The 12,814-nt window shown below is 39.6% G+C and overlaps 2 protein-coding genes across 2 annotated transcripts; both read right to left on the bottom strand.

The window, feature by feature from the left end:
• Positions 1-3,824: 3,824 nt before the first annotated feature.
• On the bottom strand, positions 3,825-7,057 carry LOC103510984 (protein phosphatase 1 regulatory subunit 21). Its single transcript, XM_026824887.1, has 6 exons — positions 7,028-7,057; positions 6,257-6,355; positions 5,786-5,996; positions 5,257-5,379; positions 4,742-5,105; positions 3,825-4,467 (listed from the first exon to the last, which is right to left on the bottom strand). The coding sequence occupies exons 1-6, from the start codon at positions 7,055-7,057 to the stop codon at positions 3,825-3,827; spliced, it is 1,470 nt and encodes a 489-aa protein (XP_026680688.1).
• A 1,341-nt stretch (positions 7,058-8,398) lies between these two features.
• On the bottom strand, positions 8,399-11,466 carry LOC103510980 (protein phosphatase 1 regulatory subunit 21-like). The gene is made up of 4 exons (XM_026824884.1): positions 11,192-11,466; positions 10,799-10,929; positions 10,070-10,639; positions 8,399-9,519 (listed from the first exon to the last, which is right to left on the bottom strand). The coding sequence occupies exons 1-4, from the start codon at positions 11,400-11,402 to the stop codon at positions 9,493-9,495; spliced, it is 939 nt and encodes a 312-aa protein (XP_026680685.1). The 5' UTR covers positions 11,403-11,466; the 3' UTR covers positions 8,399-9,492.
• Positions 11,467-12,814: the final 1,348 nt, after the last annotated feature.

Genomic DNA, 12,814 nt, shown 5'->3' with positions numbered 1-12,814 from the left:
GTGGCAGGTTAATAATAAAATCATAGATAGTCGAATTCTTTACTATTAAAGTTCAATGCCTCCGTTGGAATTCAAACCTGCGACCTCTTGTAAACCAGGCATCTTAACCACTACGGGACTACGCTATTTAGGCAGCTTTTAACTAAAATTAAATGATCGACCTCGATACTTTAAAAAATGAAAATTCCGTGTCCTCGTTGGGATTCAAACCCGTGACTTCCTGCTTACCAGACAAGGCGGGTTGGTCATCCTGAGTTCAGAACCAAGTGGAGACAAGATGTTCAATGAGGCAAGAGGAGACACAACGGGACTACGCTATTTAGGCAGCTTTTACCTAAAATTAAATGATCGACCTCGATACTCGAATACTTTAAAAAATGAAAATTCCGTGTCCTCGTTGGGATTCAAACCCGTGTCTTCCTGCTTACCAGACAAGGCGGGTTGGTCATCCTGAGTTCAGAACCAAGTGGAGACAAGATGTTCAATGAGGCAAGAGGAGACACAGGTGACTATTAATGATGTAACTGAGGTGTTCATTGGAGAATACATGAGGACTAGGATTTGCTTTTACTTTTGGCACCCTGAAAACACAGAATATGACGAAGATATAAAAACAATCCATTTATTGCGACCTTTTACATTTTCAAGGTCCAATATTTGACTTTCATTAGCTCGTCCTTTTACTTGCCCGTCACATCATGGCAGAAGCGTAGACGCGCGACTACTTTTAGTAGAATAGTAGCGCGTAGTCGGCTGCAAAACCACACCTATGAAAATGATAGAGACTCTCCATAGACACTCTATCATTTTCATAGATCTGGTTTTACAGGCGCTACTAACAGTCGTGCGTCTACGTTTCCAATGTACGACGGCTCTGACTTGTACGAAACCTAGGTGTTTCTACTGATTGAACGGAAGAAGTGATTTCTAAGTTTTATTTCGACGAAGAAAGTTGGGCTATTATCACCTACGGACTGCAAATACAAACACTTAGGTAAGACATGGACGGAGCCAAGAAATTAATTCTGGCCGTCCAAAGGGTTTTTAAACAATCCTTCCAACACTGTGAGACAAGATAGGTAGTGGATACAGAAAACAAGCACATGATAGGTATTAGAGTAAAAGACGTCTAGCAGGCAGCTATACCTTTTCGCTATCTGAAATGATTACTTACTTAGATGAGTGTAAGTAGGTTCTTACCTTTTGTAGTAAACACGAGATCCACTCGTAGGCGAAGTCTCCCTTGGGGTTCCAAGTCCACCTAAAACAGAAGTTAAGTACCTGAAGGCTAGAGGAGCAGTGCTTTTTTTTCACACTAGTACTTCTTACTGGACAAAAATAGTAAGGGATTAGTCAACCTGGATTCTAAGATCACCAGCAAATTGGCATTCACTCTCAGTCCCAGACCTTAGAGGTTTTGTCCACTGATTGGAGGTGTCCACTATTCAGAGATTTCACTGTATAACCTACCATTTGTCTAGGTAAGTAGATCCTCCCACTAAAGTCAGATAACTCTGGTTAACAAAACACAATACATAACACAATGATATTAATATTAATCAGACTACCTACACAGAACACCATTTACCACCTACATACCTGATTCTTTTGACAGCAGACTTCAATTTGAACTGTTACGGATTTAGTGTGGAGTTGAGGGTAAAATTCTTGGTACGAGCTTGATTTTCATTCTCATAATTCAAGGACACAAGGGTTATTGAACTGAACTCTCTACTTTCGAATTTAATCCAAGAATAAAGTCCAGTATAAATAAGGTATATGAAAATAAATAAATAAACGTTTTGAATCGAAGATTGATTCCTGATTGGCAAGAATATGTTCTTTTTCTGCGAGGATATGTCTTTTGCTATTGTTTTGTATTAAGTAATCTTACTGGTTGATTTCAAACTTAGTCGATTAGATTGTTCAAAGAGTAAAACTTAAACCAGCGAAAAAATACCTAGTCAGCACTAGCCCCCCCCTTTTTTTTCCTATAATTATTATGTCCAAGCTTTTGAAAGACCTTGTTTTTACGCCTAAATCGGAATATATATATGTGTAGAAAAAAAGCCAATAGTAGTAATAATTTAAAACAAACGATCTAATTTGCATAGGTAACTACTAGGTACCATATTTTACAGTTTTATACATACAGGAGACTAATATAATTATGTAACATAGTTTATGAACATACCTTGGCACTGATAGCCTTGCTTTCCTATGCCCCTGTAATCAAGAGAGCATTCAAACAGATTAGTAGCATATCTAGGACACATAGTTATCAAACTGCCTCCAGTGTCTAATATGTTTAGTGTGACATTATTAGGTAGCTAATACACAGACCTTAGTGCCTAGATGCCAGCTGTAACCTAGAGGTGGATTTAGACAAGCCAGTACTTGTAAGACAAGTGGTGAACTACGTGCCTGATCAGATCAGTCTGATCACGTATGTAGCTCGGGAAACTAAAGGTAGAAACACACTACTATCACGTGAGCTCACGTCATGTGACATTAGTGTGTTTCTCAGTCTGATCACACACGTAGCTCGGGGAAAACACAAGGTAGAAACACACTACTATCACGTGAGCTCACGTGACATGACTATCTTAAATTTGATGTTACAATTCAAGTTGATTCTCCAGACAAAGTTGACTCTTCCTTGTTGGCGAGAACGGAAAAGTTTGGTTCGAAAATGTCCGCCTCGGCCGGGATTCGAACCGAGCCCCTCAGGATTGAGAATCAGTCTTTTTACCAACTCGATCACAGAGGCTAAACCCAACTTGATAGATCACAAGTGTTGACTAGAGCAGAATCACCTCTATCAAGGGGGTCTAGATAATTAACCCAGCGGGGATTTTAATTTTTCAAGAATATTTTAAATTATGATCATTATTTTACTACTTTATTAAGCTTTATTCTGGTTTATTCAGTAGGGTTACAAGCACAAAACAACCCATACAATGTATAGGTACATAAGATCTTGTTTAGACTGCTGGGGTAAAGGGACTTTTTAGTCTCATTCGAGCAGGATAAACAAGATATATTCACACAGGATCAAATGTTTTGGGTTTGGTGCTTGATCGGTCCAGATGGTTTTCGTCGACATCTATGGAAACATAAGGGTCTATTGGTTGATCCTCTGGTTTGTTTCCAAAAGCCATTGTGTGCCTTTTCTGAAAGTCTGTTGGTCTCAGTCCACAAGCTTCGCATATTTTTATGCGAACAGTTCCCGTAAACATTTGAAAAAATCACAGATGAGAAAGAAGTTAAGCTTTACACTAAAACTAAATACAATTCCCTAGCAAAAGCGAGCTGAACATTGCAAAAAGTTTAAACAAACTCTGGAAAACAAGGCTATCATGTCGATAGTGATAAAAATTTACTGCACTATAATTAATTGCCCCACAATTCCTTGCTGGAAACTGACGAAGCCAACACACGAAACGGTGCAGAAAATCAGGCAAAAAATGCGAAATTTGAAAAGAATTTTGAAAATCACACCAAAAACCTGAATTTGAAAACTCCTGCGATAACAGAATCACCGTAATCACGCACTAATCAGAAATGATCAGCGAGCCGCGTCCAGATCAGAGAGCGGTTTCCGGTTTGTTTGATCAGTCCTGATTTTAGGACTGGATTTTTTTCTAATCACTAGGAAGTGTGGCAACACTGAAAAATATTTTTTGTGAAATTTTCAAAATGGCAGGAGTTTGTCGAATCTTTTTACGTGTATCTCCGAAATTCAGGTAATTTTGTTTTTTGAATAAATTCTAATTAGAATGATAATACCTCGTATCAAGGTTCAAATTTGGATGGTCCAAAGCTCATGTCGACCGAGGGGGTATTTCTAAATGTGAAGGATCAATGAGGACATACTCACCTATGATTGTACTGTGTATGTTTTGATTCTCGGTCGGCTGGTTAAGCCCCAGCAGGAGTTGTGTCAGTGAGTTGCCCAGGACTTGTATACAGTTCTCTAGTGTTGCCAGCGACTCCAAGAAACAATCGTTTACCGAAGTCAGCTCTTCCATATTCCTCAGGTTTGATTTCAACTCCATCTCAGTCTCGTTTCTGAAGATCGACTTCAACATCTTGGCAAGTTGCTCGAATATGACCAGCTCCGAGATCACCTTGCTCAGGGCATTGTTAGAAATGTAGATCTTGGTTTTATCGATGAACAAATGTGGCAATACGTTGAATATACGAATCAGATGACTGATGAAATCAATCAGGTTAGACGGTAGATTCGAATGTTGCGTCCGGTGTAACGTTTTGATATCATCTAGTAAGGCATCCAGCAGATTTCTATACTCTACAATAGATACAGCGTCTAGTGAACTCTTACTAATATATTTCTGTATAATATTCTTCCCATGCTCACATAGGGCTTGGATCTTACTGAATTTGTTTTGGAATGTAATATCGGATAGGTAGCTCAGTCGGTTTCGTAATTGACTAAAGAAACTGGTCAGGGCTGCGAATCAGATGACTGATGAAATCAATCAGGTTAGACGGTAGATTCGAATGTTGCGTCCGGTGTAACGTTTTAATATCATCTAGTAAGGCATCCAGCAGATTTCTATACTCTACAATAGACACAGCGTCTAGGGAACTCTTGCTAATATACTTTTGTATGATATTCTTCCCATGCTCACATAGGGTTTGGATCTTACTGAATTTGTTTTGGAATGTAATATCGGATAGGTAGCTCAGTCGGTTTCGTAATTGACTAAAGAAACTGGTCAGGGCTGTGATAATATCTACAATACACTTGTACAAGTATTGTTCACAAGCATCACTAAGGTTCACATTGTTCAGTTGCATACTATTCAGTCCATCCAAGGCGAAATGTTTGCTTAGATTATCCGCGAAATACTCGAGTTGTTTGTAGTTGGCTTCAAGTTTGTTGTATTTGCTCTGTAAGCTTTTCAAACTATCAGCAATACTTTCCAGCGTTTTTAGTTTCGCCTCCTTTTCACTCTTCTCCCTTTCTAGTTTACTGATGATGGGTTGGTATTTGTCGTCTGCTTTCTTACACTCGTGCTGAGATTCACGTAGGTCTCGTCTCAGTTTGTCCATTTGTTCGTTGAGTGCATATTGTTCATCTTCCCAGTTTCGCCTCCTTTTCACTCTTCTCCCTTTCTAGTTTACTGATGATGGGTTGGTATTTGTCATCTGCTTTCTTACACTCGTGCTGAGATTCACGTAGGTCTCGTCTCAGTTTGTCCATTTGTTCGTTGAGTGCATATTGTTCATCTTCCTTGGCTTGTACTGTGGTGTGAAGTTTGACGTTCTCCTGAATGAGACGTTTGAAATCTTCGTCCAGAACACCATTGTATTCTGGTACAGAGCTAGAGGCTGAGTCATGCTTCTTACCTCCTGGAAAAGAGAAATTGATGTTTATTAATTATTAAGAATTAAGTACAGAGTGAACAGAAAACATAATTCCAAGTATCTAATAGTTAAAGATTAGGGTATGCTTTATTCTGCAGTCTACTTCCTCCATTTCATCTCTCAACTTTATTTTCTATCAGCTCTTTATAGGTTCTCAATTTTCCAAACATTGACTAGTAGGTAGCTAGGTACAGAATGCTAACTTTTCAAATTTCCCTTTTTCATTCAAAAGGAAATTCATTCAATCCTGACCAGGCTGAATATATGCTGGTCACAACAGTCCATTCTCTATTAATCTACTACACTAAATTATCTGACTTGGACTTGAACCACCAGCCTTCAGATCCAAAGTCCACACCACTAACCACTCCTCTGCTGAGGTTGATCTCACCTTTTTTCACCAATTTCCTTTCCTCCTCCAGATCATCCTGAAGTACGGTCACCCGTTTCGTAAGCTGCTGATTTCTGAACACAAGCGACTCCATCTCTTGCTCATTTTTCCTCAGACTTTGCTCCTGACTTCTCAGTGTTTGTTTGAGATCACCGTTTTGTTTTTGTTCCTCTAGGACAGCCTTTTTGAGCACAATGGCTTGTGCTTTGATCTAAAAAAGAAGAAGAAAAGATTTTAGGTAGGTAATTAACCTCCAACTCCACATGTGGATCTCTCAGACTCCTTAAAAAAAATGCAAGGAAAGGGGACTTTCCAGTCCTTTGTAAGTACTACTATAAATAAGCACTGTTAAGAAACATTTCATGAGTAGGTACAATTTACAGTACATCTACATCAGGAGCTATTTGCCATTCTTCTATCAATGCACCTCCTATTTTATTATGAATTGCATATGTTTAATTGTGGTCTTACTTTTGCATACTCTGCTGCCAGCTTTTCATACTTGGATGGTAGATCTTGAACAGTGTTGGATTCTTGTTCATCCGCGATTAGGTACTCTCCGCAGCCACCCTATTTCTGGGACACCCTGTACCCATCCATTATAATTATGAGTAGGCATTGGGCAATGTAACAAATGTCTGACCTGACTTTTTCATTACACACTTGATTAGATTGAACTTTGAAGAATTCAAATCGAATAATACGACTGTTTACCACTAGATTGAGAGTATACTGTCTAAACTTCAGAACCCTAGACAAGTAAGTAATACGGGAAAACGTCATTTGCGTCCGCGAACCCAAAATGAGTCCCAAACCAAAAAAGGTCATCCGACTAACGTCCGAGATACCTGAGAGAAATACATACCTATACATACCTGAGAGAAATACATACATACCTACCTGAGAAAAATACTACCTATGTATACATAACATAATACAAAAATACAGAAATACATACCCATACATAACGAACAACCGAGTAATTGAGTGGTATCATCTCAAACCCATGTGATGATTATTCTTCTGGCAATATTAACGATCTTTTCGCCTGTTTTCCTAAACCTACATATGGTCCCCAGTTGATCATTTGTGAAAGTTCTATTTGCAGGCTACCTAACGCCATAACCCCCAGAAAGTTGTTAAGTTTGGAAATGTCCTTTGACATAGCTCAGGTGTTCGCGGACTCAACTCAGAGCTCTCCACGTAATACATCTTTGTCTGTAAATAAGTTAAGATACTTACTGTCGTCTGTGTAGATAAGTCAAGAGACATATTAATAAGATACCGACAATACCTGTCTAATTACGACTAGGAAATTTATTTGACAGGGGAAATGTCAAGTGGAACTTGAGATAGGTCAAAAACTTGGTCAAGAGACATATTGAGATACCGACAATACCTGTCTAATTACGACTAGGAAATTTATTTGACAGGGGAAATGTCAAGTGGAACTTGAGATAGGTCAAAAACTTGGCGATTATCTTGGACATTTTAGTGGTGATTATGTCACTGAAATGGGTAGGGAGATTGGATATGGTTGTTGGATACTTAGGTAGGTATACCTACTTACTTTCGGTGTCCGTGAGAAGATTTTGGTTGAAAGACCATAAAAATAGTACTGTAGTCAATTCAAATGACATTGAGGATTCCATACCTGGGCTAGGATTGAACCCACGCCCTCCTATTTATCAGACGAGCGTCTTGACCACTACACCATCGACCCTCGAGGCAGAACTCAAAATACTACGATTATACGACTTGCACTGCTATATACTGTACAACTTGCAGCTTGCAGTAGGCACTGCAACTTTCGTCACTCGCAAGTCCTCCACTTTCACAACTCCTTATAAGACGAAAATGTAGTAAAGAGATCCTGGTGTCCATTGTTGTTTGTGTTAGACTTGACTTTATATGGGTGGACAGTTTGTATATAGGTATAATACATAGTTATATTATATAGGTACATGTACATAATAGTTATACATATATAAATCTATTTTGTTGTGTCTGGTAGCCTACATTTCGTGTGAATAAATGCGAACTTTCAGACTACAGTGTCTATATACACAGGTATGTCTGAGATATTTGTTTTAACAAGACGCGATTTTACTTTCGGCTTTTCGGTAGTTGGGTTGTTGGTTGTTGGGTACTCAGAAGAGTAAAAATGAACCTAACCTGATTTCAGCCAAAAATTTACTGAAATGTACACGTGTACCGTGTAGGTACCTACTTAAGTTGAAGGCTAGAGGAGCAGAGCTTTTTTTTCACACTAGTACTTCTTACTGGACAAAAATAGTAAGGGATTAATCAACCTGGATTCTAAGATCACCAGAAAATTGGCATTCACTCTCAGTCCCAGAGCTTTTGTTCACTGATTGGAGGTGTCCACTATTCAGAGATTTCACTGTATAACCTACCATTTGTCTAGGTAAGTAGAAGTATTTGAGATCCTCCCACTAGTCAGATAACTCTGGTTAACAAAACACAATACATAACACAATGATATTAATATTAATCAGACTACCTACACAGAACACCATTTACCACATTTCACCCCACCCAACTTTTTGTTTCTTGCATAAATTATGGATAACTTTAAAAAGACAATTTCTTAATGCTTTTTTTTAACTGCCTCAGTGACTGTAAAAAATATAAATATAGGGACTTTGAATTCGAAAGTAGATGGAAATTATTGAATTTAGGTATTTATTTATGTAATTTAACTTGTAAATTTATTCTAGTCTTCTTCTAATATAGTTTATTTGATGTTTATTAATTAGTGTAATACCCATGTCTATTTATTTATCATGATAATTCGTTTTCTGATGAACCCAGGATCCTAGGAATAGGTAATGGTAATGTAAAACAGAACATCTATCAAAGCAAAGTCATCAAAAAGGTCCCTCTTCCCCAAAAGAGAAATTTTCCTTTACCAAATAATCAAAAGAAAAATAACGAACAATGATCAAATGAGATCTGCTTAAAAATAAATAAACAATTTTTAAAATTGGTATACTTATTACATATTTTATTCGAAAAATACATGAGTACTTACTTCAGAATAGTTTCAAAGGATTTGCTACATTTAATAAGCAAAACTGTAGGTAATTATGGTATCACAAATTTTAAGAAAAAATAATATACTGAATTATGTAGACATTAAAAAAATAAAGGAAATAATTTTTAAACTAAAAGAAGAGTAGGTATCTAAGCTAAATGAGGAATGGAAATTTTGGTAACAGCCTTGATCCAATTAAAATCGCGATCCTTGTAAAAATTGGAAAACAATCATAAAATTCATACCTAATATGTACTACCAGGCAAGCACAAAGCACCTGAAACACTATGCTACCGTGGCAGGTTAATAATAAAATCATAGATAGTCGAATTCTTTACTATTAAAGTTCAATGCCTCCGTTGGGATTCAAACCTGCGACCTCTTGTAAACCAGGCATCTTAACCACTACGGGACTACGCTATTTAGGCAGCTTTTAACTAAAATTAAATGATCGACCTCGATACTTTAAAAAATGAAAATTCCGTGTCCTCGTTGGGATTCAAACCCGTGACTTCCTGCTTACCAGACAAGGCGGGTTGGTCATCCTGAGTTCAGAACCAAGTGGAGACAAGATGTTCAATGAGGCAAGAGGAGACACAGGTGACTATTGGTGACATCACTGAGGTGTTCATTGGAGAATACATGATGACTAGGATTTGCTTTTACTTTTGGCACCCTGAAAACACAGAATATGGACGAAGATATAAAAACAATCCATTTATTGCGACCTTTTACATTTTCAAGGTCCAATATTTGACTTTCATTAGCTCGTCCTTTTACTTGTCATTTAGTATTACTATTACCTATTAATTAACATTCATAAAATGTCATTTAACATTCATACTTATAATGTCACAAAAAGATACCTAGGTAGATTTGTGCTTTTAAAAGAGGAATCTTTTAGGTACGGCCGGCTTTTTTTTGCAACTTTAAATTTATTAAATTGAACCACCAAGTAGTGCAATACCCACGACAGCGAGAGACACCTACCTTATTGGACAGTTGTGCGTTGAGTTCCTCAATGGCCTCGCGTTTATCGTTCAGGTCCATGTTAAGCTCTACTAGATGTTCTGACAATACACTCAGCTGTGTCTCGTAGCTATCCGTGGTACTCCTCAGTTCATCCTTCAGTTGTGCCGCGTATTGCTTCCACTTGACCATCGTCACATCACCTATTAATTAACATTCATAAAATGCCATTTAACAAGACAGCGAGAGACTCCTACCTTATTGGACAGCTGTGCGTTGAGCTCCTCAATGGCCTCGCGTTTATCGTTCAGGTCCATGTTAAGCTCCACCAGATGTTCTGACAGTACACTCAGCTGTGTCTCGTAGCTATCCGTGGTACTCCTCAGTTCATCCTTCAGTTGTGCCGCGTATTGCTTCCACTTGACCATCGTCTCTGTCAGCTCATGCTCCGAGTCCGCTAGGTACTCCAGACGTCTATGCAGCGCCGTACACTCGCTCCGCATCAGGCACGCTTTCCCCTCCGCCCGCTGTTTCTCCTCGACGAGGGCGTTCAATTTCCCCGCGTAGTAGGCGGCCAGCTTGTGAAGCACGCCGGAGCCAGCGTCTCCCGCCGCCTGGGTGTTTTCGCTAGTAGCGTGAGAGTTAGATTCCCCCGCGGGAGCGCCTTTCCCCGCGTGAACACTTTCCCCGTTGCTCTCGGATTTCACCGCGGCGCCAGCACTTCTCTCCGCGTTACTTTCCTCTTTCAAGGCAAGCGCTTCGTACCGCGTTTGCCAGGCGAGTTTTTCCTTCTCCAGCTCGGTCAATTGGTTCTGGAACGCGGTCACTTGTTGTTCATGGATTTCCCCGTTGCTCTCGGATTTCACCGCGGCGCCAGCACTTCTCTCCGCGTTACATTCCACTTTCAAGGTAAGCGCTTCGTACCGCGTTTGCCAGGCGAGTTTTTCCTTCTCCAGCTCGGTCAATTGGTTCTGGAACGCGGTCACTTGTTGTTCATGGACCGCTTTGAGTTCTGCGAGCTCTTCAGTTTGTAGGGTGTATTTCTCGTGCGTGCTCGAATGCGTGAGGAGAGAGGTTTGGTGAGAGACGATGTGAGCGGAGGCTTTCCGACTGAACTCTGAAATAGGAGAGAAAGCTGTGTGAGAATGTGTAGGTGAAAGGTTGTGAGATATGACGAACTCGTTTAAAAAAATGTGGTAAAACTTGGATTAAAAAGTTAAAAAAGTGCCGGCCATAAGTACATTTTTTTGAAGCACTTTGAATAAATTCTAAATAGAATGATAATACCTCGTATCAAGGTTCAAATTTGGATGGGTCCAAAGCTCATGTCGACTGAGGGGGTATTTCTAAATGTGAAGGATCAATAAGGACATACTCACCTATGATTGTACTGTGTATGTTTTGATTCTCGGTCGGCTGGTTAAGTCCCAGCAGGAGTTGTGTCAGTGAGTTGCCCAGGACTTGTATACAGTTCTCCAGCGTTGCCAGCGACTCCAAGAAACAATCGTTTACCGACGTCAGCTCTTCCATATTCCTCAGGTTTGATTTCAACTCCATCTCAGTCTCGTTTTTGAAGATCGACTTCAACATCTTGGCAAGTTGCTCGAATATGACCAGCTCCGAGATCACCTTGCTCAGGGCATTGTTAGAAATGTAGATCAAACTGTGCGTTGTAAAGTTGTACTTTAGCCAGCCTAGTTAGCTTGTAGGATAGCGCGTCTGCCGTGTAAGGGCTAGGCCGCGGGTTCGATTCCCATCCGGGGCGAATTTTATTCTGAACTGACAGTGTTCGTTCTCGGAATGGCTGGCTTTCGCCTATCCTGATGTCTTCCTTCTCTCTTCGCTTTCGGGACGATAAGACCTTAGCAGTTACAGTTCCCTCTATCAAACCACTGGGCTAACCCTGTCCCAAGTTTTCTACTTGGAATCGAACCTGGGACCTTCGGTTTGTCAATCGGAAATCGGACGGTTCTCACCTTTGTCCAGGATTCAGATTGACAAGGCGTGACCCGAGCTACGATCTTCAGGAATGACAAAATCATTTTGCCAATCAAATAAACGAAGAAAAGTTCAAAAAATCAAATACCTACAAATACCTACATAGTTTCAAATAAAACAAGAAAAGTTTTCTGGACTTGAGATTTGATGATGAGTCAGACTTGACACTTGAATTGTTATAGCCTGGAGGACTAGACTGTCAGACTGTCTGAGAGACAGGTAGGTACTCAAGTACCGTATCGAATGTAAATTTATTCTCTCTCTCTCTCTCTCTCTCTCTCTCTCTCTCTCTCTCTCTCTTCTCCCTCTCTCTTCTCCCTCCCTCTTCTCCCTCTCTCTCTTTCCCGTTAACAAGCTAAGTGTGTTTGAGCGCAGCGCTCATCCGCGATTAGGTACTCTCCGCAGCCACCATATTTCTGGGACACCCTGTACCCATCCATTATAATTATGAGTAGGCATTAGGCAATGTAACAAATGTCTGACCTGACTTTTTCATTACACACTTGATTAGATTGAACTTTGAAGAATTCAAATCGAATAATACGACTGTTTACCACTAGATTGAGAGTATACTGTCTAAACTACTCTAAACTTCAGAACCCGAGACAAGTAAGTAATACGGGAAACCGTCATTTGCGTCCGCGAACACAAAATGAGTCCCAAACCAAAAAAGGTCATCCGACTAACGTCCGAGATACCTGAGAGAAATACATACATACCTGAGAAAAATACCTACATACCTAAGTATACATAACATAATACAAAAATACAGAAATACATACCCATACATAACGAACAACTGAGTAATTGAGTGGTATCATCTCAAACCCATGTGATTATTCTTCTGGCAATATTAACGATCTTTTCGCCTGTTTTCCTAAACCTACATACGTATGGTCCCCAATTGATCATTTGTGAATGTTCTGTTTGCAGGCTACCTAACGCCATAACCCCCAGAAAGTTGTTAAGTTTGGAAATGTCCTTTGACATAGCTCAGGTGCTCG

This window comes from Diaphorina citri, unplaced genomic scaffold (genome assembly GCF_000475195.1).
Source record: "Diaphorina citri unplaced genomic scaffold, Diaci psyllid genome assembly version 1.1 scaffold662, whole genome shotgun sequence".
NCBI classification, from domain to species: domain Eukaryota; kingdom Metazoa; phylum Arthropoda; class Insecta; order Hemiptera; family Psyllidae; genus Diaphorina; species Diaphorina citri.
This window is presented reverse-complemented; position numbering and strand designations above follow the sequence as displayed.